This window comes from Artemia sp. Qi Xiang Cuo, chromosome 13 (genome assembly GCF_049724085.1).
Source record: "Artemia sp. Qi Xiang Cuo chromosome 13, ASM4972408v1, whole genome shotgun sequence".
In the NCBI taxonomy this organism is placed as follows: Eukaryota; Metazoa; Arthropoda; class Branchiopoda; order Anostraca; family Artemiidae; genus Artemia; species Artemia sp. Qi Xiang Cuo.
This window is the reverse complement of record NC_142806.1, coordinates 61598967-61626938: the sequence shown is the minus strand read 5'-3', so window position 1 is coordinate 61626938 and position 27972 is coordinate 61598967. Positions and strand designations below refer to the sequence as shown.

Sequence of the window (27972 nt, the reverse complement as noted above, 5' to 3'; positions counted from 1 at the left end):
ATCTTCCATGCGGAAATGGTCTGCCACAAAACAAAGAAAAAGAAAAACCAAGACAATTTAGTCAGTCACTAAAACCTGAAAAATGTTTTCAGAACCAGATTACAAGAGAAACAAAGGATTAACACACAATACAGGGGTATACAACGTTACTTGTGAGCCTTTGGATTCAGCCGCGGTGGAAATTGAAGAGATCAAGCCGCTGAAGACAGACGATGCATTAAAAAAAAAGAATGAAGGTAAATACATTGGTTGACGCATTCTGATTCAAGGGAGGGGGAAAATCACCCAAAGTAAGCTAGAGACAACGAAAGAGAGTTTCGAAATGTTTAATACTGTATGGACGAATTCATTTTTAATTTATTAAATATCTGGCGAATTTTAGAGCTCCGAGGGCACTAACTCCCCTCTTTGGATAAAGTTAGGAATAAATGCGAGGTATTAAAACTGTTCAAAATATCAAAAATTAAAACAGAATAAATTAGATTAAAACTATCTAGTTACGAAAATACAAGAAGACGTACAAATTTTGATAAGAAAAAGTTAGAACAATATTTATTTATCAACTGTCACCGTGAAATCTGGTAAAAAACTTTGTAAAAACTCATCTTTGTCTTCAAATTCAGGTACTAGTCATCATCTCAGAGGCCCTATCAAGACAAGATGACAAAATCTATATGTTGAGGGAGTTGCACTCGGAAATATTTGGTAGGGAGGTCGGGGGGAAAGATTGGATTTTGGAAATTTTGAGAAGTAGGTGTACTTAAACATAAATAATATTGGAAAGCTAATCGGGGTAGGTATGAGGTATTGTGATGATTTTCTTAAATAATCAGTTTTATTGTCTTTTCAGTCTATGTTTTGATGATGTATTTGTTCGCTTGTTTTGTGTGTCACCATCGCCCAATTGGGCTCTTCGTGTGAATAAATCTATTTATCTATCTATCTATTGTGAAATACCAAGGATTGAATACCAATTTTTATTATTAGAATGTATATTTAGGGGGGAGGGGTAGGATGGTGAAGGGCTGTTGTTGTTGCAGGTTGTTTCTTGCTTCTCCTTCCTTGTTTTTAAGCAATTGCAAACTTTTTAATTAATTCGTTATCATGATTTAGTTCTCCATTTATGTTTAATATTAATATTGTTGATATAAAACTTTGATAATCAGGGAATTATCCCTTTTTGGAACAATGGCAATTTTTTCGGGGGAGGAGCTTTTTACCTCTTACCTGGATTTTCCCTCCTTAGATTTTGAAAAATGCCTTTTTGCTGACATTCTTATTGAAAATGCTCTTTGTTTCATTGACAAAATCCCCCCTAGATATTGTAAAATACAATTTGCTTGCATCCTCCTTAATAAATGTGAATCGACGCCACTATTTTGCATGGGTGCTAACTTAGTTTTATACCTATTTTATTGTTTCTGAAACAAAAATCAAGCCACTGTATGCAAATTTTTAATAGTTGATTCTTGTCTGTGACGACTATGTTTCATACTGTGTGATTAACTATGAACTATTACCTACAGCCAAAAGTAAAGAGCAACTTGCCCTAATAGTAAAATAAATTCTAGAATCTGATGATAATATGCTGTACATATGCAAGAAAGGAAAGAGTTGGAGGTATAGTGCTTCTAAATCATTAGAAATTAGCATATTTTTATGAAATGTTCAAATATTACTTTACTGACTGCCGCAAAGAATTGTTTGAAAAACTTAGCAAAAATGTTTCCAAAAACCAAGCAAAATAATTTTTTTTTTCAACTTTATATATTAAACGCCATCTCATTGGCTGTATCAAACAGTTCGTGGTAACGAACTGTAAGTAAGGAGCGACACGGCTCAATAGTAACTGAAGCTCTAAAAAACGGATTTTGATATCAATAGATACACAAAAGAATCAGAATCTTATGCTGATTTCAAATATATAAATTTCATAAACTTTAGTTTTACCCATTAAAAGTAACGCGCCTGAGAAAATCTGCGCTATTTTCAAAAAAAGGGGAAAACATCCCCTAAAAGTCATAGAACCTTAATGTAAGTCACACCATCAGACTCAGCGTATCAGAGAATCCTAATGTAGAGGTTTCAAGCTCCTATCTGTAAAAAATGCGGAATTTATTTTTTGCCGGAAGAAAGATCATGGATGCGTGTTTTATTTTTTTTCCAGGGGTAATCGTATCGACACAGTGGTCCTAGAATATCCGAGGAGGGATCATTTGAATGGAAAATAAAAGTTCTAGTGCCCTTTTTAAGTGACCAAGAAAATGGAGGACAACTAGGCCCCATTCCACGCTCATATTTCCCAAAGTCACTCGATCAAAATTTTGAGATAGCCATCTTGTTCAGCATGGGCGAAAATATAATAACAATGTCTTTGAGGATGATTTAATCCTCCTCAGTCCCCGGGGGAAGCGCTGCAAGTTATGAACTTTGTCCAATGTTTACATATAGTTTAAAGTCAAATCCAAATATGTTTGGAAAGTATACAGACGTTTTCAGGGGGGGGATTTTTCTGGTAGTGTGGGAGGGGGTCGGGGGTTACGTGGGAGGATCTTTCCATGGAGAAAAGTTTCATGGGGGAAGGGACATTGATATGAAGGGGGCACCAAATTTACCAGCATTATTAAAACAAACAATCAGAAATTATATTGAAAATAAAAAACAAGTTTTTCAACTGAAAGTAAGGAGCAACATCAAAACTTAAAACGACCAGAAGTCATTACGTATATGAGTGGGTTAGCCCCCTAGTCAATACTTTGCTCTTTACGGTAAAGTTTTTTTTTGTCATTTCATAAGAGCTATTTATTCTAATCAACAGCATTTGTGATTAAGAGGTCATTCTTAAAGAATTGCAACACAATTTGAACCTTAGCGCAAAGAGCGAGGTATAGACTAGGGGGCGAACCCCTAATATACGTAATAAAAACATACGAATATAGAAGTTCGTTACGTAAGTTAATTCGTAAGTTAAGTATATTTATTACTAATAAAAACGTTCTTAAATAAAGTTAAACAACAGTAGAACCCCCTTATTGAATACGGAACGAACACATGTGCTGCCATCTACAATTGAGTCTAACTCCGAACGGCAGTCCATATATGGGCATAGAATCCCCCGAGGGGAGAGGATTTCCGAGAAATTGATTGCGTAACCGAAGGAGAGAGGATTTCCGAGAAATTGATTCCGTAACCTAACCTAACCTATCATGAGGTCCGAACGGGAGTCCATATATGGGCATAGAATCCCTCGAGGGGCGAGGATTTATATACGGGACTCCATATATGGGCATAGAATCCCTCGAAGGGAGAGGATTTCCGAGAAATTGATTGCGTGATCGAAGGGGAGAGGATTTCCGAGAAATTGATTGCGTAACCTAACCTATCATGAGGTCCGAACGGGACTCCATATATGGACATAGAATCCCTCGATGGGAGAGGATTTCCGGGAAATTGATTGCGTGATCGAAGGGGAGAGGATTTCCGAGAAATTGATTGCGTAACCTAACCTAACCTATCCTGAGGTCGTAACCCCACACCATATATGGGCACAGAATCCGTCGAGGGGAGAGGATTTCCTAGAAATTGATTGCGTTATCGAAGGGGAGAGGATTTCCAAGAAATTGATTGCGTAATCGAAGGAGAATTAAATTTCTGAGAAATTGATTACATAATCTCCCACGAGTACATAATTTATGCATGCTTTTATGGTTTTTGTCATTGAGAATGAAAAAACAGGATTTTTCTCACTTTGATTTATTTTTAAGGTCAATTGATTTGTAGGTTTTTGTCCAGGAGAATTGTCTCCGGGCGAAGTTTGCACATGCGCATTGACGGTGGGGAGAATGTTTTGATCTAGGACTCGAGGGGGAAGTGAATTTCCGAGAACTTGATTTACATAATCGATGGGGGAATGTTTTGATCCAGGACTCGACTAGGACAAGTACAAACAGTACATAATTTATGCATGTTTCTATGGTTTTTGTCACCGAGAATAAAAAAACAATATTTTTCTCACTTTGATGTATTTTCATGGTTTATTAATGTCTAATGGGGTAAAGGTCGATTGATTTTCTGTTGTTTGGCCAGGTGTAATGACACTGGGGTGATTTACATAATCGCTAGGGGAATGTATTGATCTAGTGGAGAGAATTTCCGAGAACTTGATTTACATAATCGGTGGGGATAATGTTTTGATTCGATAACGGGAAACAGGATCACGTGTCTCCTTCTAAACCAATCAGGGAGCCGGAAAAATCAGCGAGAGAAGATTGCAGAGAATATAAGGAAAGGATTTTTGCTATAGTTTTTATTAGTGTATGAATAAAATTCAAGGAGTGAGAACAGTTTGACTTTACTCATTATAATATTTTTGTGCTGATGATGAGTGGAATGTTTACGCTATTAGAAGTTGATAGTGGAGTTGGTAGCAATGACACAAGAGCCTCAAACATTGCTGTGGAAATCACAAGAGGATCACGGCTTTGTCTGGAATGGGATGAAGTATATACAAGTTATGTGATATCCTTGATCAAATTTAAAAGGGAGGATCAATTATGCTTCACTGCAAAAGTTGATATATCGCATGTGAATAGACTTCAAAGTGCTTTAAGTGCATTAGTGAAGCATATCGAAGACAATAAGCTATATCGCTAATTGCACATGTGTAGTATTATTGTTGTAATTATACAATAAAATTGTTTCAAAATCGAAAATGTTCCCTTTTTTGTTAGATTAAGTAGAACGAATCATGGTTAGGTTAGGATAGAAATAAAGTTGAATAACTGTTCAAACGTAAATTTATGTAAACTTACTTCTATTGTTATATTTGTTAGAGTGGCAGAAACTTTTTTCCACAATGGATATTTTTCAGGTGAAAGTAAAGAGCTGCTACATTAAATCAATGATGAGCAGAAATAAAGTTGAATAATTGTTTAAACGTAAATTTCTGTAAACTTACTTCTATTGTTATATTTGTTAGAGTGACAGAAACCTTTTTCCACAAAGAATTTTTTCAGGTGAAAATAAAGAGCTACTAAATTAAATCAAAGATGAGCAAAAATAAAATCAGATGACTGTTTAAGCGTAAATTTTCTGTAAACTTATGTCTAATGATATTTTTGTCAGAGTGGTAGAAACTTTTTTCCACAAAGGATATTTTTCAATTAAAAGTAAAGAGCTGCTACACTAAATCAAAGATGAGCAGAAATAAAGTCGGATAACTGTTCAAGCATAAATTTTCAGTAAACTTACTGCTATTTTTATATTTAATAGGGTGGTAGAAACTTTTTTCCACAATTGATATTTTTTAAGTAAAATAAAGAGATGCTACATTAAATCAGCGATGTAGAGAAATAAAGTCGGATAACTTTAGATTTTTATTCTTTAAATGTGAGGGACTGGGAAAACTTATTAATTACACGTACATAAGATGGGACAATACAGATTCGATATACTATTGAATTTTAATATTAAATAATAGTTTCAAAAACTATGTTCTAGTTGGGTTAATGTATTTCAGTTCCTTGACGAAAATAACATCTTGATTAATATCTTCGGTAAAAGTTACGACTCGCTAAATCTCGACAGGTACACTGTTGGTCTTCTTTTCTTCTTGAATTGCCAGGGTTCTTAACACAACAGTCCTCTCCGACTCTAATGGGTCCAAGCGTGATTTTAAACCACGTCGAATAGCTGGGATACCAGCCAAGGTGACAATAAGCAGTTCTTTACTCTTAAATTATGGATTATGGATAAGTCAATGCATTCAAAGAATTTATATTTGAGAAAAAACAATTCACAAATCGTATGTTAAATAATTGGAATCTCAAACGAACAAAAATTACAAAAAAGAATATTGTGTACGAAAATTTGCTCGCTTTCATTTCAAATTTGATATTGTCGAGGATTGAAAAAAGATACAAAATAGTTGCCTCACTTTTTCATAAACAATTTTAAAGGTCTTTCTCATTCTTGTGAAAACTTCTTAAATGCTGCTTAACTTAGTGTTTTAATTATTTCATTTTCCCTTACCGATGATAAATCCTTTCGGTTGCGGAATTGAAATATGATGCAATTCGAACGCCACAGTATTTTACAAAATTTATCGTGATATAATCTGTGTTTTCAACAATTTTACATTCCATACAGTCTCAACTTGAATATTGAAACGGGACAAAAGCGAATGGTATCCAATTAGTTTGTTATAGTATTCCATAAAATTTATTTCGATACCATTTTTTTCCTTAAAAATTTATATGGTATACTTGAAATTTCCTTGGGAGATGGTGGATTCGACTTCTCCTCTATAAGTAGCTATCACTACCGTATCTCTTTCGAATACACATAAAATCATATGGTTTTCAAACTATGTTAGCAAGAAATCTAAAGAGGTAAAAGGAAATTATAGCCAAGAACTACGTTTTCTGTGCAATTACATCCCCGCTAGCAGGGGAATCTAAAACTGGACTTTTTTTCTAACTAAAGTTTCACATTTGAGCCAAAGAAATGTATTTTCCATAATTCTCTTACAAAAAACAATAGTTTACGGTCAAACACATTTATGAGTTCAGATTTAACGGAAATAGTTTATTGTCGAACCAAAACTGGACTTTTTTTCTAACCAAAGTTTCACATTTGAGTCAAAGAAATGTATTTTCAATAATTTTCTTACAAAAAACTTGAGTTTACGGTCAAAAATTTTTATTAGTTCAGATTTTACGGAAATAGTTTATTTTCGAATCAAAGCTAGACTTTTTTTAACCAAAGTTTCACATTTGAACCATGGAAATGTATTTTCCATAATTTTCTTACAAACAAACTAGAGTTTACGGTCAAAAACCTTTATTAGTTCAGATTTTACGGAAATAGCTTATTTTTCGAACCAAAACTAGACTTTTTTTCTAACCAAAGTTTCACATTTGAGCCAGAGAAATATATTTTCCATAATTTTCTTACAAAAAAAACTAGAGTTTACGGTCAAAACCTTTATTAGTTCAGATTTTACGGAAATAGTTTATTTTCGAACCAAAACTGGATATTCTTATAACCAAAGTTTCACATTTGGGCCAGAGAAATGTATTTTCCATAATTTTCTTACAACAAAAAACTAGATTTTACGGTCGAAAACCTTTATTAGTTCACATTTTACAGAAATGTGTTGAACATTTTTTTGGTAGTAACGTTGATTTGGTTGGTGTTGATTTTTGGTAGTAACGAACGCCAAATTAAACAAGTGAGAGACAAACAAGGTTAAAATGTTTAAACTTTTACGTATGACAAGAGAGAGAGGGAGAAAGAGAGAGAGAGAGAGAGAAAGAGAGAGAGGGGGGTATTTATCAACATGTATTATAATCTTTCGCAATGACTTGATGCTGTTGGTGGGCTAAGAATACAAATACCCACTTAAAGCGATGAAAAACAAATGATAAACGGAGATTTTTGGTCGTAACGAACGCCAAATTAAACAAGTGAGAGAGACAAACAAGGTTAAAATAATTGGCCCCGAGCGACCTTAGAATATATAACCTCCTTGGAAGGTGCAATTGTCTTTAAGAATGGACAGATTGTTAATGTTTAAACTTTGACGTATGACAAGAGAGAGAGAAAGAGAGAGAGAGAGAGAGAGAGAGAGAGAGAGAGAGAGAGAGAGAGAGAGAGAGAGAGAGAGAGAGAGAGAGAGATAGAGAGAGGGGGTATTTGTCCAAAACTGGACTTTTTTTTGTTAGAGTGACAAAAACTTTTTTTTCCACAAAGGACACTTTTCAACTATAAGTAAAGAAGTGCTACACTAAATCCAAGATGAGCAGAAATAATAACGAATAATTGTTCAAAGGTTAATTTTCTGTAAATTTATGTCTAATGATATACTTGTTAGAGTGACAAAAACTTTTTTTCCACAAAGGACATTTTTCAACTAAAAGTAAAGAGCTGCTACACTAAATCAAAGACGACCAGAAATAATAACGAATAATTGTTCAAACATAAATTTTCTGTAAACTTATGTCTTATGACATACTTGTTAGATTGACAAAAGCTTTTTTTCCACACAGAACTCTTTTCAACTATATTCAATGAGCTGATAAACTAAATCAAAGATTAATATAAGACAAAACGAATAATTATTAAATCGTAAATTCCATGTGAGTTCATGTCTAAAGATATACTTGTTAGAGTAGGTAAATCTTTTTTTCAAAAATGAACACTTTCCAACTAAAAGTCAAGAGCTGCAAAACTAAATCAAAGATGAGGAGAAATAATCTCGAGTAACTGTTCAAACTTAAATTTTCTGTAAACTTATGTCTAATGATATTTTTGTTAGTGTGACAAAAACTTTTTTCCACAAAGGATATTTTTCAATTAAAAGTAACGAGCTGCTACACTAAATCAAAGATGAGCAGAAATAATCTCGAATAATTGTTCAAACGTAAATTTTCTTTAAACTTATGTCTAATGATATATTTGTTAGTTTGACAAAAACTTTTTTCTACAAAGGATATTTTTCAACTAAAAGTAAAGAGCTGCTACACTAAATCAAAGATGATCAGAAATAATGACGAATAATTATTCAAACGTAAATTTTCTGTAAACTTATGTCTAATGATATATTTGTTAGTGACAAAAACTTTTTTCAACAAGAGGATATTTTTCAGAGAAGAGTAAAGAGCATCTAGAAATATTTAAAAAGGCTTCTAAAGTACAATTTCAGGATTGTTTTTTGTAAATTTACCGGAAATCTAAACCCACTGAAATTTTCCCTGAAGATTTCCACTGAAATTCTCAAAAATTCTATCATGTCTTAAAAAGCTATTTAAACTTACATGGCCATTGAAGAATCGAGGACTTCATTTGAGGTATTCATCACTTTTTTCTATCTTTATTTCAACCTGCACTGGAGCTATAACCTTCAAAAATCTAGTAATATACAATAATAACGGAATATTACCTTTTGTTAATCAGACAAAAATCATAAGGAAGAGGAATCTAGAAAAGTCACTGTCCCATTCATCATTTAACCCCCTTGGGAGAGTTTTCGAGCAGAAATAGACATATTTCATCATTCTCTATGTCTTAGTGCTTTAGAAAAATATTGGGAAATTTGAGTTTGGGGGGAAGGGGATTTCAAAAACTTCTTCCCATAACATAATTTGCTATCTAACGTTGATTCTGATGTTTGTAACGCTCTATGTCTTAGCGCTTTAGAAATATTTAAAAAATCTTCTAAAGTAAAATATTGGAAAATTTTGAGTTTGGGGGGAAGGGGGATTTTAGAAAAATCTTCCCATAACATAATTTGCCATCTAAAATTGATTCTGATGTGTGTAATTCTCTATGTCTTAGCGCTTTAGAAATATTTAAAAAAGCTTCTAAAGTAAAATTTTCGAAATTTTTAGTTTGGGGGGAAGGGGGATTTCAAAACATCTTCCCATGACATAAATTGTCCTCTAAAGTCGATTCTGTTATTGGTAGCGCTCTATCTATTAGTACTTTAGAAATATTTAAGCCGGTTAAAGTTGGGGTGGCACGCGCCACTATGAAATTTATATATAAAGCCGGTAAAAGTTGGGAGGTTAGGTTAGGTTAGGTTAGACTAGACTAGTAACTTACATTAGGTTATTTGGCTCACGCCACAATGAAATATATACATAAAGCCAGTTACAGTTAGGAAGGCACGCGACACTATGCAATGCATGCATAAAGCCAGTAAATGCTGGGAAGGTTAGGTTAGGTTAGGTCAGGCTAGATTAGGTTTAAGTTAGGTTAAGTGGCGCACGCCACTGTGTGTGTGTCATCTCTGTGTGTGTGTCGTCTCTTTGTTTGTGTTGTCTCTATGTGTCTGTCGTCTCTGTGTATGTGTCGTCTGTCTGTGTGTGTCGTCGCTGTGTGTGTGTTGTCTCTGTGTGTATATCGTCTCTGTGTGTGTGTCGTCTATGTGCGTGTGTCGTCTCTATTTGTGTGTCGTCTCTGTATGTGTGTCGTCTCTGTATGTTAGTCGTCTGTGTTCGTGTATCGTCTCTGTTTGTGTGTCATCTTTGTGTGTTTGTCGTCTCTGTGTGTGTGTCGTCTCTTTGCAGAAAAAAGTTTTTTTCACTCTAAAAAGTATACCATAAGAAATAATTTTACAGAAAATTTGAGTTTGAACAATTATTTAAAACTTTGTCTGCTCATTTTGGATTTAGTTTGGCAGCTCGTTACTTATAATAGAAAAATATCCTTTGTGGAAAAAGTTTTTGTCACTCTAACAAATATACCAATAGAAATAAGTTTACCGAACATTAGCTTTTGAACAGTTACTCGAACTTTTTTCGCCTAATCGTTGATTTAGTGTGGCAGCTCTTTACTTTTAGTAGAAAAATTTTCTTTGTGGAAAAAATTTTTACTCACTCTAAAAAGTATATCAATAGACAAAAGTTCACAGAAAATTTACGTTTGAACAATTATTCGTTATTATTTCTGCACGTCTTTGATTTAGTGTAGCAGCTCTTTACTTTTAGTTGGAAAATGTCCTTTTTGGAAAAAAAGTTTTGTCACTCTAGCAAGTATATCATTAGACATATGTTTACAGAAAATTTAAGTTTGAACAATTATTCGTTATTATTTCTGCTCATCTTTGATTTAGTGTAGTAGCTCTTTACTTATAGTTGAAAAATGTCCTTTGTGGAAAAAAGTTTTTTGTCACCCTAACAAAAAAAAGTCCAGTTTTGTTTCGAAATAAACTATTTCCGTAAAATCTGAACTAATAAACGTTTTTGACCGTAAACTCTAGTTATTGTATGAAAATTATGGAAAATATATTTCTTCTAACATTTGTTTTTCATCGCTTTAAGTGTGTATTTGTATTCTTAGCCCACCAACAGCATCAAGTCATTGCGAAAGATTATAATACATGTTGATAAATACCCCCCTTTCTCTCTCTTTCTCTCTCTCTCTCTCTCTCTCTCTCTCTCTCTCTTTCTCTCTCTCTCTCTTGTCATAATTCAAAGCTTTAACACTAACAATCTGTCCATTCTTAAATAGAATTGCACCATCAAAGGAGGATATATCTTATAAGGTGGTACAGGGCCACTTATTTTAACCCGGTTTGTCTCTCACTTGTTTAATTTGGTATTCGTTATGACCAAAATCTCCGTTTATCATTTGTTTTTCATCGCTTTAAGTGGGTATTTGTATTCTTAGCCCACCAACAGCATCGAGTCAGTGCGAAAGATTATAATACATGTTGATAAATCCCCCCCTCCTCTCTCTCTCTCTCTCTCTCTCTCTCTCTCTCTCTCTTTCTCTCTCTCTGGTCAGACGTAAAAGGTTAAACATTAACAATCTGTCGATTCTTAAAGACAGTTGCACCTTCAAAGGAGGCTTTATCTTCTAAGGTCACTCGGGGCCAATTATTTTAACCTTGTTTGTCTCTCACTTGTTTAATTTTGTGTTCGTTACGACCAAAAATCAACTATGTTGAACAAATATCACATTTCTGTAAAATCTGAACTAATAAAGGTTTTTGACCGTAAAATCTAGTTTTTTTGTAAGAAAACTATGGAAAATACATTTCTCTGGCCCAAATGTGAAACTTAGGCTATAAAAAAATCCAGTTTTGGTTCGAAAATAAACTATTTCCGTAAAATCTGAACTAATAAAGGTTTCTGACCGTAAAACTCTGGTTTTTTGTAAGAAAATTATGGAAAATACATTTTTCTGGTTCAAATGTGAAACTTTTGTTAGAAAAAAGTCTAGTTTTGGTTCGAAAATAAACTATTTCCATAAAATCTGAACTAATAAAGGTTTTTGACCGTAAACTCTAGTTTTTTGTAAGAAAATTATGGAAAATATATTTCTCTGGTTGAAATGTGAAACTTTGGTTAAAAAAAGTCTAGCTTTGGATCCAAAAATATATTATTTCCGTAAAATCTGAAGTAATAAAGGTTTTTGACCGTAAACTCAAGTTTTTTGTAAGAAAATTATTGAAAATAAATTTCTTTGACTCAAATGTGAAACTTTGGTTAGAAAAAAAGTTTAGTTTTGGTTCGACAATAAACTATTTCCGTAAAATCTGAACTAATAAATGTTTTTGACCGTAAACTCTTGTTTTTTGTAAGAGAATTATGGAAAATACATTTATTTGACTCAAATGTGAAACTTTGGTTAGAAAAAAAGTCCAGTTTAGGATTCCCCTTTTAGTGGAGATGTAATTGTATAGAAAACGTAGTTCTAGGCTATATTTTCCTTTTACCTCTTTAGATTTCTTGCTAACATAGTTTTAAAACCTTATGATTTTATGGGTATTCGAAAGAGATACGGTAGTGATACCTACTTATAGAGCAGAAGTCGAATCCCCCATCTCCCAAGGATATTTCAAGTAGCCCATATAAATTTTTAAGGCAAAAAAAAATGGTATCAAAATAAATTTTATGGAAAGCTATTACAAACAAATTGGATACCATCCGCTTTTGTCCCAGTTAAATATTCAAGTTGAGACTGTATGGAATGTAAAATTGTTGAAAAAACAGATTAAATCACGATAAATTTTGTAAAATACTGTAGCGTTCGAATTGCACCATATTTCAATTCCGCAGCCGAAAGGATTTTTCATCGGTGCGGAAAAATGAAATAATTAAAACACTAAGTTAAGCAGCATTTAAGAAGTTTTCACAAGAATGAGAAAGACCTTTAAAATTGTTTATGAAGGAGTGAGGCAACTATTTTGTGTCTTTTTTCAATCCTCGACAATATCAAATTTAAAATGAAAGCGAACAAATTTTCGTACACAATATTCTTTTTTTGTAATTTTTGTTTATTTGAGATTCCAATTATTTAACAAAAGATTTGTGAATTGTTTTTTTCTCAAATATTGATTCTTTGAATTCATTGACTTATCCATAATCCTTAATTTAAGAGTAAAGAACTTCTTATTGTCACCTTGGCTGATATCCCAGCTATTCGACGTGGTTTAAAATCACGCTTGGACCCATTAGAGTCGGAGAGGACTGTTGTGTTAAGAACCCCAGCAATTCAAGAAGGAAAGAAAATCTACAGTGTACCTGTCGAGATAGAGCGAGTCGTAACTCTTACCGAAGATATTAATCAAGATTTTATTTTTGTCAAGGAAGTGAAATACATTAACCCAACAAGAGCATAATTTTTGAAACTAATATTTAATATTAAAATTCAATAGTATATCGAATCTGTATTGTCCCATCTTATGTATATGGAATTAATAAGTTTTCTCTGCCCCTAACATTTTAAGAATATAAATCTACTTTAGGAAACTTTGAGCCAATCCCATTAAAGGTACTGCTAATGGAGTGAAAAAACTGATAGCAGACATTTTTTTAGCCCAAAAGAGTGTGTCTGTTTAGTACAAGGGGTTTACAAGTGAATTGTGGCATAAGAGTATCAACAATACAAGTAAGCTTACAGAAAATTTACGTTTGAACAGTTATCCAACTTTATTTCTCTACATCGCTAATTTAATGTAGCAGCTATTTACTTTTACTTGAAAAATATCAATCGTGGAAAAACTTTCTACCACCCTATGAAATATAAAAATACAAGTAAGTTTACTGAAAATTTACGCTTGAAGAGTTATCCGACTTTATTTCTCTACATCGCTGATTTAATGTAGCAGCTCTTTACTTTTACTTAAAAAATATCAATTATGGAAAAAATTTTCTACCAACCTATCAAATATAAAAATATAAGTAAGTTTACTGAAAACTTATGCTTGAACAGTTATCCGACTTTATTTCTGCTCATCTTTGATTTAGTGTAGCAGCTCTTTACTTTTAATTGAAAAATATCTTTTGTGGAAAAAAGTTTTTACCACTCTAACAAAAATATCATTAGACATAAGTTTATAGAAAATTTACGCTTAAACAGTTATCCGAGTTTATTTTTTCTCATCTTTGATTTGATGTAGTAGCTCTTTACTTTCATCTGAAAAAATTCTTTGTGGGAAAAGGTTTCTGTCACTCTAATAAATATAACAATAGAAGTAAGTTTACAGAAATTTACGTTTAAACAATTATTCAACTCTATTTCTGCTCATCATTGATTTAATGTAGCAGCTATTTAATTTCACCTGAAAAATATCCATTGCGGAAAAAAGTTTCTTCCACTCTAACAAATATAACAATAGAAGTAAATTTACATAAATTTACGTTTGAACAGTTATTCGGCTTTATTTCTAACCTAACCTGACCATGATTTGTTCTACTTAATCTAACAAAAAAAAAGGGAACATTTTCGATTTCGAAACAATTTTATTGTATAATTACAACAATAATATTACACATGTACAATTAGCGATATAGCTTATTGTCTTCCATATGCTTCACTGATGCACTTAAAGCACTTTGAAGTCTATTCACATGCGATATATCAACTTTTGCAGTGAAACATAATTGATCCTCCATTTTAAATTTGCTTAAGGATATCACATAACTTGCATATACTTCATCCCATTCCAGACAAAGCCGTGATCCTCTTGTGATTTCCATCGCAATGTTTGATGCTCTTGTGTCATTGCTACCAACTCCACTATCAACTTCTAATAGTGTAAACATTCCACTCATCATCAGCACAAATATATCCTAATGAGTAAAGTCAAACTGTTCTCACTCCTTGAGTTTTATTCACACACTAATAAAAACTATAGCAAAAATCCTTTCCTTATATTCTCTGCACTCCTCTCCCGCTAATATTTCCGGCTCCCTGATTGGTTTAGAAGGAGAAACGTGATCCTTTTTCCCGTTATCGGATCAAAAGATCCTCCCCGCCGATTATGTATATCAAGTTCTTGGAAATTCTCTCCCCTAGATCAATACATTCCCCTAGCGATTATGTAAATAACCCCAGTGTCATTATACCTGGCCAAACAACAACAAATCAATCGACCTTGACCCAATTAGAAATTAATAAACAATGAAAATACATAAAAGTGAGAAAAATCCAGTTTTTTCATTCTCAGTAGCAAAAAACATAGGAACTTGTATAAATTATATATTGTTTGTACTTGTCATAGTCGAGTCCTGTATCAATACATTCTCCCATCGATTACGTAAATCAAATTCTCGGAAATCCACTTCCCCCTCGAGTCCTAGATCAATACATTCTCCCCACCGTCAATGCGCATGTGCAAACTTCGCCCGGAGACAATTCTCCTGGACAAAAACCAACAAATCAATTGACCTTGAAAATACATCAAAGTGAGAAAAATCCTGTTTTTTCATTCTCAGTGACAAGAACCATAAAAACATGCATAAGTTATGTACTCGTGGGACATTATGTAATCAATTTCTCAGAAATTTAGTTCCCCTTCGATTACGCAATAAATTTCTCAGAAATCATCTCCCCTTCGATTACACAATCAATTTCTCTGAAATCCTCTCCCCTCGAGGGATTCTACGCCCATATATGGTGTGGGGTTCGGACCTCATGATAGGTTAGGTTTGGTTACGCAATCAATTTCTCGGAAATCCTCTCCCCTTCTATCACGCAATCGATTTCTCGGAAATCCTTTCCCCTCGAGGGATTCTATGCCCATATATGGAGTCCCGTTCGGACCTCATGATAGGTTGGGTTACGCAAACAATTTCTCGGAAATCCTCTCCCCTTCGATCACGCAATCAATTTCTCGGAAATCCTCTCCCCTCGAGGGATTCTATGCCCATATATGGAGTCCCGTATATAAATCCTCTCCCCTCGAGGGATTCTATGCCAATATATGGAGTGCCGTTCGGACCTCATGATAGGTTAGGTTAGGTTACGCAATCAATTCCTCGGAAATCCTCTCCCCTTCGATTACGCAATCAATTTCTCGGAAATCCTGTCCCCTCGAGGGATTCTATGCCCATATATGGAGTCCCGTTTGGAGTTAGAATCAATTGTTGATGGCAGCACATGTGTTCGTTCCGTATTCAATAAGGGGGTTACACTAACAACTTTCGAGAAAATAATTTAACCAAAAAAAGCAAAATTAATATGCAAATTTCGTTTTAATTATTCATGTACGGTGAGCCAAAATCAAAACCTGCTTTAATTCAGAAACGTTCGGAAATTAAACAAAAAAACTATTTTTTTAACTGAAATTAAGGAGTGACATTAAAACTTAAAACGAAAGGAAAATATTCCGTATTTGAAAGGGGATGTCCCCTCCTCAACGCCTCACTCTATACGCTAAGGTTTCTTATTGTTCTACAAAATAGAGTTATGAGACAGTGTCAAACTTTAGCGCAAAGAGCGAGACGTTGAGGAGGGGACAGCCCCTTTCATATACGGAATAATTTCTTTTCGTTTTAAGTTTTACTGTCGCCTTACTTTCAGTTTAAAAAACTTTTTTTTTTAATTTTGTTAAGATGAAGAATAAAATCTGTTTTGTAAATTTTACCCAGCATTGAAGATCGGTTTTTATCATTAGAATGATTTTTTCTTTGGGAATAATAAGCGTAATATAGGTAATAATTTCTTTTAATTTAGCTTTAATGCCACTCTTTACTTTCAGATGAAGAACTCTTGTTTTATTTATTTAATAGATTAACGAATTTGTGTCATTTTTTTCCCGGCTGCATAAGTTTCATAAGCAATAAATATTTTAGTCAAAAATGACAACACCTATAACCTTGTAGCTGTTTCAAATTTGAATGAATTTTTATATTCACCCATTGTTGAGAATGTTTTAACAAACACTATGCATTTCCGAATTAGTGCCAAGTATCTTCCAGTTTCACCCGAAACTGAAGAAGCTGTCGAGGGAGGGGGGAGTAGTGTTTTTAAGAGACGAAGAAGGCCAGAGAAACTGTCACACCTCCCTATAATTCATTGGGGGTGACATTTTATCAAAAGGGCATTTCAAGGTAGGTTCACAGCTATATAGTCCAGTAAATATACGGAAAAAATTGAAGATCTGGGACAAATTGCAATATAAATGATTTTTACACCATTTTGTAGAGAGAACAAATCCTGTACAACATACCAAAAGACCTCAAGAATCTCCTTGGCGGAACAGGGTGAAAATGGGGAGAAAGGGGAAAATCCAGGGGAAAACTCGAAAATCTACGACCAGTAGTTTTTGATGCTGAGAATGGCATTCCTGATGCTCTTGGGTCCAAGAAGATCGAATATGCATTTTTCATTGCTGTATAATAAGTCGTTCCCCCGTTTCCCCACTTACAGGGGGAAAAGAGGGGGTAAATAAAGATTCTATACAGCAGTCTACAAAACTTGTTTTATGGGGTTTCCCAGTGCGAGAAGAATGAATATATTACTTTGATTGCTCTGTCATTAGCCTTTCATCCCGTTTTCCAGTTACAAGGTGAAAAAGGGGGAAATCAAGATATTCTCTAAAGTGAAAAGATAGTCAGACGGCTCCACAGAATTTGGAGAGGAGACAAAGGTCTATCAACTCAGTTTTAAAACCCTCTAACACCGTTTTGACGAGAGCTTAATATCCTATTTCCTGGTGCTTCTCTTCTCCTGCTTGCCGGAGATTCACTACCTACGGGTAGGTTTAATCGGCCAAGCAATAATGCAGGCTTGCCGTCCCCAATCTTTGCTGGCTCCTTTACAAGTATACCTTGGATTCCAGCTAAACCAGAAATCTGGTTCACGTTTTCTCATCGACCAGATGAATAGGCTAGGTCTTTGTACTTCTTACTCTGAAGTGCTGCGATTCGAGCGTTCTGCCTCAGTAACTCGCGGCAATGAATTTCCAGGGATGACTTTTAAAACCTTCATCCAGTTCATTGGCGACAATGTCGGTCACAACATTTGCACTATCGACGGAAAAGGTACTTTCAATGTGATGGGCATGCTAGCTGCTGCCACACCAAGGCTACCCAAATTTCCAATCATAATTCAAAGAGCAGTTGTAAGCCTTGAAGTACTCCAGTAAGTTGGACAAGTGCATTTCTACTTCTAAGACAGAAGCCAACAGGAGAACAGTCTTGTGTAAAAACCCATCGTGACCATCACCTTCGACGACAAAATCGATGGCATTGACCTGCTATGGCATGCAAGCTGGATACATGACACGAAACGGGTCGGATGAAGTAGATTTAGGCAAGCACTTCACCATGGGTCATACAAAGGCGCTTCGTCGATTCTTTTTCGGCCTATGATAAACCATAATTCCTCCGATCTTTCTTGTGTATACACGACCTTAGGTTTTATCTCCGATAAAGCACGCCGGCAGGGAATGGCACCCGTTGTTATTTTCGACCAGCCTGTGCACATGAAAGCGGTGAACATCATCAATGTTGAGCCTGCTGATAGTCCTCTCAAGGCAGCAGTTCCGATGATTGGTGGTCTCCATGGCAGTATGAGCTTTCTTGGAACGATCGGGCACTTGCTGACAGAAACAAAAATAAAAGAAGTGCTCGAATACCTGTATGCCGATAACACCATTAAGCATATCCTTAGCGGTAAGGTTGTTTCAAGAACCATGAGAGCACACGAGCTTATAGATTCAGCATTGCAGATCATTTTCATTTGCAAATCGTATGATTTCGACTGCACAGATGACATACGTGCGAGTCATCAAGACTTTGCAGAAGCTTTGGCAATATGTATGGCTCTAATGAATGAGGAGGTAACCCTTGAAGACGCAACCAACGCAGACGTAATGCGTCGAATCCAAGCACGAATCATGAAGTTTCAAAACACGCTGGAGAACAAAAGGACTGCATAAAATGGCTTCAGTATCCATAAATATTCGGAGTGCTTAGGAAGGCCATCAGGGCAGAACGGACAGGAAACAGGGTGCAGCATCTTCAAGCACTCTCTGAGATGGTCCCTTACTTTGCAGCTGCAGGCCACAACCTGTATACGAAATCGGTGAGAATATTTATTCAGCAAATGGAAGAGCTGAAAGAAAGTAACTAGAAACTGTATAAAGACATCACGGATGGGATGTTTGTCATTCAAAGAAGCGATAGATTTTGAGCTGGGCTCTCTTCCAACTTAGTAATTAATCAAGTACTGATGAGGTCACTGAAAACAAGCATGGGACTCCCGAGGGGAAATGGAATGAGTGAAACGCAAAGGTTGATCTGGGCAATGTCAATGCCAGTGCCGGTATTGAGTGTTGAGTGTGGTAACCGGTGTTAAGTAAGTGTCATGTGCCCAGTACGTTTCCGCAAGACTAGCTCGGATAAGAAGGACGTAAAGGCTTTAGTACCACGGATGTCAACACGGATGCAGCAAAAGCGATAGGATAAGAAATTCTGAAGTCAATGGACGACGCTGATGCCGATCACTACATCTTCAAGCGCAAAAGCAAAGCGATTACGATGGCTTATTAAGGCACCATTTCCGAAGCTGACGATGAAGACATACACATTGACGCAAGTCTTCTGTTCCAACGTCTTGCATCAGCGGCAACTACAGCCGGCGGGTATATGAAAGAAACTCTCAGATTCGAACTCTCAAGCTACCCTACTGCCATTTTTGAATCGTCAAGCCTGCTGCGACAGCCAGATAAAGTGGAGCTAACGAAAGCTATTTGGAAATTAGCAAAGGCAGAACCTCTGAAAGTCCTATGAAAAGAGCCGAAAAATACATGATTGATGGCAGATGGCTGCTCCAGCATATTCCATGGAAAACAGGAAAGTATTTCAAACAGATTGGCAAGTTACGTTTCATTTATGACACAAAAGTATTCAAACACTTCCATCGTCTTTGATGGTTACACTTCAGGTCCGTCTACCAAAGATGTCACCCAGTTTAGACAAACGAAAGGTATCCAGTTTCCTACCGTTGATTCCACACTGAGGATGAAGCTGCAAAGGAAGAAGGAGGACTTCTTACGGAATCCTAACAATAAGCAGAAAATTATTCAAGCTATTGGTAAGAAGGTTGTCCAAGCTAACCTCACTGTCGTTCATTCAGTAGTCAGGAACGACACTGATTTATTGATCCTTCTCCTCCATCACTTGCCTCCGGAAGACAGGGATCTCTACTTCTAAATCAGCATCAAGTGAAGAGCGCTGTCAACTAAATACTACTACATCAACTTTATCAAAGGATCGCTGGGGCAGGTTTGTAACTATTCTTGTTGGTCGTGCTTTTCTTGGTTGCGTCACGACGTCCCGTTTGTTCGGAATAGGAAAGAAGCTGTACTGCCATTCCTGAAAGGCCATAAATAATTTAGGAATAATTGTGAAGTATTCCATAATCCACGATCTACGAAGGAAGAAATCCAGCAAGACGGTAAAAATATTTTGCTGTGTTTCTACAAGGCTAAGAAAGGGGAGGGTCTCAGCAAAGCTAGGTACAGGGTTTTTTCAAGAAAAACTAAATAGCTCAAAGACATCAACTTTTGTGAGCCCAGAAAGACTTCCACCAACTCCATCGACTGTGAAATTTCATTCTTATATAGTCTTCTATCAGGTAATGGAATGAAATAATACTGCGTCAGAACTCGACCATAAAGACTGGAGTTGGCGATTACGTGACGGACGCCTCACTCCAATCATGACACACAGCGGACCTACTCTGCCTCACTGGCTAATGTGATTCTTGCAGCTGCACGCGTTCCAACTGTGACAGTTCACGCCGTAATTGCCAAAAAAATGAATTGCCTTGGACACTTGCTTGCAAATACTGCCAAGGGAATACCAGTTTCAATAAATATGTTTTTGTTGATAACAATGAAGAAGACTATGTTTAGTACAAATCCTTGATCTTATCCTTTTTAGTTCAATAAAACCGTAATTATCTTTTGCTGTGATTACCGAAGTTACCTGATTTGTTTCCTTTTTTACATTTGATTTTGTCTTATATTTCTATTATATAGTCGAAGTAAATCTGCCCACGTACTCCGAAGGATTATGCATTGTCTTCCCTATGGTGAAAACACTGCAAAAAAGCAAGATACGAACCTAATACCATGTTTTTTGAAATCATCGAGTAAAAAAAACCTTGGGGGCAACATTTTGACCAGCCATATCACACAACTCTCGAGGATACTGTTTTCTCCCTCCCCCTCCCCCACTAAAGGGGAAATCAAACCAAGTCCAGCGATAAAACAACATAACTTTCTTTTTTTTCGATTTCTCTGCACAGAAAAGCGCAGTCGTGAAATTCGAGCGCAAAATAAATCTGCCGCTGAATTTTCCAATTTTCCCTATTTCCCCCTATTGTTTACCCTGTTCCGCCAAGGGGATTTTTGGGGACTTTTGGTATGTTGTACAGAATATTTTCTCTACAAGACTGTGTAAAAATCTTTTTTATTGTAATTTTGTCCCAGAGTTTTGTAGATTTACTGGACTAATAATAAATGCCTCGGTCGTCAAAATAACGATTTGAAAAAATAGTTCTATTTGTCTATTACTTTTGGTAATAAAATCATTTACTTTTTGATGTACCTGTCTTTCTTTTGTACAGTTTTGGTTCTAGAGTATGGAACCATCTACTAGAGGATGTTGCTTGCTCTGAAAGTCTTGCACAATTTAAGATATCATTACCCAAGAGTTATATTACCAGTAAGAATAAAAGAATCCAAGGTTCAGTTCCGAAGTATGAAGTGAGGATTTGTGTTGGTTGTATTTTTGTTTTGTTGGATTAATTATTACATGTGCTTTATTACTTGCATTTGCGCGAAAGGGACAGATGTATGTATATATATCACAGTGATATCATAAAGAGCTTATGGTAGGCGCGCCACTTTGCTAGGTCAGGAATTTAATGCACTAAAACTCATAAGGGCAAGTGTCCTTTAAACTCTTTTGAAGTCACCCTTGACTTAGCCAGCATTTCCACTTCGGGATATTTTTCCCATTTTAAGGTAATTCTAGGCATTGTGCGAGACTGCTATTAGTGGGAAAAGGATACAGGATTTTCCAGGGATAATTGACATGTCTGACATGTTTTGTAGTCGAAACTGAGATATAGGAGATTTTGAGACCCAAAGAATAGATTTGATTTTGACGTTGTATGCATTAACTATCTATATTTCAATATATATATTCAGCCTTTTGAAAATCATCTGAATCGAAAGAAGATACGTTCTCTAATACATAAGGTAATGAGCTACAAGAAGGTGAATTTGTCTAAACGCTAAGTGGAGCCGTTCTTCTTATATGTCTCCCAATCAAAATTGTAAAGCTGCATTGACAAGCTACAGCTTAGAAGAAACGTTTTAAACGTAACAGGTTTTGGGCATTTTTATTAGAGTTATGAAGCAAAGTTTACATTTTGACATAGATCCAACCCACGACTTTGGACGTTGAAATTGCAAAATATGTGCTCTAACGTTTTTGCAATGCCTCTTAAACAAATTGGAGAATTTAATTTTTAGAACGTGAACGCAGAACGTGTCTTCTAGCATAGCGACTATTCCTCTGAGGATCCCTGATAGGAGATGATCACTTGGGAATATTTCACTAGATTTGATGTACTTTTGATTGTAATTTTACGACGGCTTACATTTATTAATGCTTTTTTTGCATGTATTTGGACACTTCTATTTTTTTTTATTATTGGGTTAAACTGCTTTGTCCTAGGCAATTGGATAGGTCAGTGATGTCAAGGCCGTCTTTAAGTGATTATTTATCTTAATTGTTCTTCTTTTTCGTTTTAATTTTCTCTTTAGTGTTTTGTTTTTTACCGAATAAATACCTTTTCCCGACTTTCGGCACGCAGCTAGCTTTTATATATGGATTCTCATCGTCAATTGTCTTCTAATCACGGATAATTTTAGTCTTTTCTTGATGTCATGGCGTGACCACAGGTTTGATACAGCAACCCTGGGAAAAATTCAATTTCTTCCTTAAAGTTGTGACCCTTTTAGATCGTTCTAATGGCCAGAAATGTCAATATGCTAGTTAAGAAAAAAAAACTACGTAGCCGATTTTGAAGCCGAGTCCTGGCACTCGGCATGCTTTAGGCGTGTATATATTGATTCTCGTTGTAACTAGAAACCTCCAAATGAGTCAGCTTTGTTTGCTACTCTTTCCTCGGGAAAATGGAGGGCTGCCCAGGGAACATTTAGAACGTTGAAGGCCAATGACTTGTAATAAACAGTTGCGTTGTTTATGGCAGCTTTATAGGTTTGTACTGGCTTTTACACCACGTTTTGTTGGCTTCAAAAATTGTAATGGCTTTGTTCTTCTAAAATAATATTTATTTCTTCTTCATTTTCATTTTTGACACAGTCTAATTCTCGTTTTACCATGTATTCTAACCTCACTTGTCCTTGCTCTTCATTTTCAATTGTAACACGTTTTAAATCTCGCTGTCGCTTGTCCTCCAGCCACTTTTTCTCTCTTTTTCATTTTGGGTTTTGATTACTTCAGACAAACTGTCAATGCCCCTTGCTTTAGCTGCCCGTACTGGTCTCGTCTCATTTGATTGTCCAGGTTGTTGATTTTCACCCATTGTGAATTTAATTTTTTCAGGCCATTCTCTTGGTCTTATCACGTTTAATAGTTTTGGTCGTTCTAAAAAATTATCATTTGTAATAATTACAAATTTTCGGTTTTGGGTCTTCCTACAGGCATTATTAAACGGAATTTTGTTGAAAACTGTATGCTTGCTGGTGTTTATTCTGTCGTATATCTTTTTTATGCTATAAATAGATTTAACGTAATAGAAAATAAAGCTTCTTTTAAAATTTTCAGGTATTTCTCTAGTTTCAATGAAAAAATTATAATTTTTGATCAGACCCCATAAATATTTTTGTAGTATAAATAATAGCTTTTGAAATTCGGAACTGAGTACCAAAGATTAAATGATATTAATCAGATATTTTTAAGTTCGGTTCAGAATTGTGTTGGCACATGGCGTCATTGCAATACTGATGTATATGAAAATGCTTTCACTCACGTAAATATTTTTTGTTTCCAAAATTGAAGCTTTTAACAAATTTTCTCAAACTTCTGACCTATATAAATTGTTTTTTTTTAGGCCAGAAATCCATCCCGAAAAAATATGGAGTCTTTTTCAAGAAAAAATAAATTTATAAATAAATAAACAATTATTGCTCGTTTAAAGATATAGTATATATATATATATATATATATATATATATATATATATATATATATATATATATATATATATATATATATATATATATATATATATATATATATATATATATATATATATATATATATATATATATATATATATATATATATATATATATATATATATATATATATATATATATATATATATATATATATATATATATATAATATATATAATATATATCATTTAAATAATATCTATTTAAAATCATTTATCATTTAAAATAATATAATTAAATAATATCAAACATGACTGTTGAGTTGCAGTACACTAAACAGAAAATAAGTGATTTGCAGTAGTGTCCAGCAATAGTAATAGCGTCCAGTTACTTCAATTGTCAAACAACACAGTTCATATATGGGCTTCAGACTGGTTCATCGGTGTCTTTTTGGTTCGATCACTGTAACGCTGTCGGTACTCCTTAACAACTAGCAACAGGAACTGTTTCTGTTCTTCAGATGTTGTGTGCAGTTTGTTATAGTCATCCATCAGTGCAACACCACGTTCAGCAATGTCATTAACTACCCTCATGCTGTGCACTATATTTTTAACTGTCTGGTAGTCTTTGTCAACTGACCACAAATCAATGTTCTTAGTTAGGAATGATGAAGGCAGTTTAGTAATGCTGAAGAATCTGTTGGTATTCTGTGTGACAAAGTTTTCTAACTTCTTCTCCCTAAGTGTCAATGGGTCCACCGTTATCCTCTTCAGCGGGTGCTCTGCTCCTGATGTTTGCAGAGCCGTAACCATATGATGTTTGGTGTCATTTGATACTTCGTTGTCAAAGAAGGTGAGTGCCCCCAACTCTTCTGATAAGTTCCGTAGGTGTCTTATTATTTTGTTCGATGCAGTTTTTGATATCGATTCTGATATTTTTCTGTAGCTGTAGATGTCCTTTAGAAGTTGGAGGTCAATGCGAGGGGCTGATGGTGCTGACGATGCCTGAAACCATGCTTTCACGTAGATGATCACAGTGAATTGACAAATATCAGCAAGGGCCTTTTCTTGCCTTTTCGTGAGTTTGAACTGACTTCTGAACATCCAAATCTTTAGTGCATAGATGGCCTTTGCCATCCACCTTGCTTGATGCAGCCCAGCTGGAGCTCTGAACGAGATTCCCTTAGAGGGCGTGCCACCGAGGAATATGATTGTCAAGTCCAAAAGCTCATGGTAATCATCACGGGGTTGATACAGTAGTGTCTGCATCTCAGCAAATGCTACGATATCTGTGATTACATGTGAAAAAGCTGTAAACACACACTCATCTGATGAAGCTGTCTGAAAGTCTGCTCTGTTAATAGACTGCCAGGTGGTCTTAAACTGGTTGAAAATTGTTATCTCTGGGCCTTTGCTAGGACCAAGGCAATCAAGAACCACTGCTTGTAAGACTATTTCTAAGATATGATGTCGACAAGCAAACCAAAGCATGTCCTTGTCAAATTTTTGTTCCAGAAGGATACAAGCACCATTTCTTGCATTGGAATTGACAGATGTGGTGTCAAAACACATGTACTTTACATTATCTGTAATGTTCCTAATCCACAGCTGCTTCAAAAACTGCTGCTGCAGAAGCTTGGCCAGTTCCTGAGGCTAGGTTTGGAACACCAAGAACCTGATCTACACCTGCTCCGGAGACCAAAATTGGGAGGCGATTGACAATCTGTCTGCTGCAGATATCCTCTAGGAGTTTTCCATCCCAGTGAATAGTTAGAGGAACTGATGGTTTAAACTCCTGTTGTAGATTTTCGGCTATTGCCTAGCGCCGCTTCATTCTGTCTCTGCGAATTGAAGAGCGATTGACATTGTATTCAGCAGGATAATGACCAAAGTGTTGCAGAGTCGGAACAAGAAGTAATACAGCACTTCTGTCACTAACTTTAGCCACATCCAGACAAGCTGACATTTTGTCATCCAATATGTATACTCGTCCTCTTTTTTGACGTTTTGCTGAGGTTGACGGTTTCATATCTTCTGTTCCAGGGTCTTTAATTTCTTGACCTTTTTTGCTGTCAGTGTCGCTGTCAGATGATGATTCCAGTGTCACTATCTTTTCTCTTGTTGTTCTTTCTTGCCTCTCCTTCTCAATTCTTATGTCATGGTACTCTCTCCTTTTCTGAGATGATGCTCTTTTTATTTCTAAAACCTTGTCGACACTGCCCATCTTTCCACGGCGTCCTGGTTCCCGCTGCGCTAACAGAAACTCACGGTCTTCTTGAATACATATCATCTCCATTGCGTTGGCGTGGGGAATGTCAAACAAAACGTCGAGGCCCACTTTCCTCTCTTCATCCTTCTTTTTCAGTGTTTCAGAACGCTTGGCTTTGTTTTCTTTATTTCTCTTCAGGTTGTCATACTCCTTAAAGAGATACTGAATATTGTTTACCACATGTTTCTTGAGCCTTGTTGGAATGTGTGCCTTTGCCCAAACTGCAAGAGCATCATTGGCTGTGGAATGTGCCACTTCAGAGACTTTCTTGTTTGTCACTTGCTTGTAGTGACAGAATAGCGCCATGACCTCCTTCTTTGACAGTAGTTTTGTTGAAATTAGAGTGTCTGATAATTGCCGGATGAGCCATATGTCTGTTTCACTTCTTGTAGTTGGTTTTAATATTGCATCAGTACTGTCACCTGTACAAACCATGCAGTCCATGCAGTCCATTGCTGTGTCAGTGTCAGTGTATCTGCAACAAAATATCGGATTAATAAAGTTACCTGTATCAGTGTGAAGCATAATTAATATATTGCAGTTCATAAAACTAAAAAAACCTGAAATATGCATTTTCACTCACATTGCATACAACAAAAATGGCGTCCTGTGCTGAAATGCATTGTGGGAAGCCTGCAGATAAATAAGTAAATAAGTCCAGCAGTTCAGAAAGCTACCATGCTGTACTATAGTGTAATGTTGACTGTTGAAAACTGTGCAAGACATGCAGCACTGAGCAATGAGCAATGAGCATGCAGTAACCAAAAACTTTAACCTCTGGTAGGGACCTCTTAATGTCAATATATTTGGCTCTTTTTTGGGATTCTGTGGTATTTTAACAATAAAAAAGATTAGGGGGTGCCTGCTGAAGAAATCCAACTTTGAAAAATAAGGACCACCCTAATATATATATATATATATATATATATATATATATATATATATATATATATATATATATATATATATATATATATATATATATATATATATATATATATATATATATATATATATATATATATATATATGTGTGTGTGTATATATATATATATATATATATATATATATATATATATATATATATATATATATATATATATATATATATATATATATATATATATATATATATATATATATATATATATATATATATATATATATATATATATATGTGTGTGTGTGTGTGTGTGTGTGTGTGTGTGTGTGTGTGTGTGTGTGTGTGTGTGTGTGTGTGTGTGTGTGTGTGTGTGTGTGTGTTTTTTTTCAACTGCACACTTCTTTCAAGGCGCATACTATTTTCTCTGAAACAAAAGTTTTGATACACTGTTTTTTTTTTTTTACAGCTAAATTGCCGGAACCATTCAGACTAAATAGTTCAAGACAAAGAAATCTAAACTTCATATTAATTGGAATAGTCATTCTCCTCTCCATTCTTCTAACTATAGTAATTGTTATCCTCTGCAGAAAAACAGAAGACGGTGAAGCTATTTTTCAGGAAACTATTATTCAGGAATCCCAAGAGCAGTTAAGTCATCCAAACAATGGAACTATTCAATATGAGGAAGGAGCGGAAACCCCTATTCAAGACTATTATTTTGCAAGAGTTGAAGATGTTGATATTCGGAGTACGTCTTAACTTGTACTCTTCTATTGGACCTATAAGACAATTTTCTGTTAATTTCGTTATCTTTTCCATATGTTACTAAAACTTATTACAAAGTTCGGACTTTTTGCAAGGA

The 27972-nt window shown here is 35.2% G+C and overlaps 1 protein-coding gene across 1 annotated transcript; it reads left to right on the top strand.

Moving 5' to 3' along the window:
- Positions 1 to 82: 82 nt before the first annotated feature.
- Positions 83 to 27972, top strand: LOC148945514 (uncharacterized). The gene is made up of 2 exons (XM_089099214.1): positions 83 to 236; positions 27577 to 27972. Exons 1-2 carry the CDS (start codon positions 83 to 85, stop codon positions 27867 to 27869), a joined length of 447 nt encoding a protein of 148 aa, XP_088955340.1. The 3' UTR covers positions 27870 to 27972.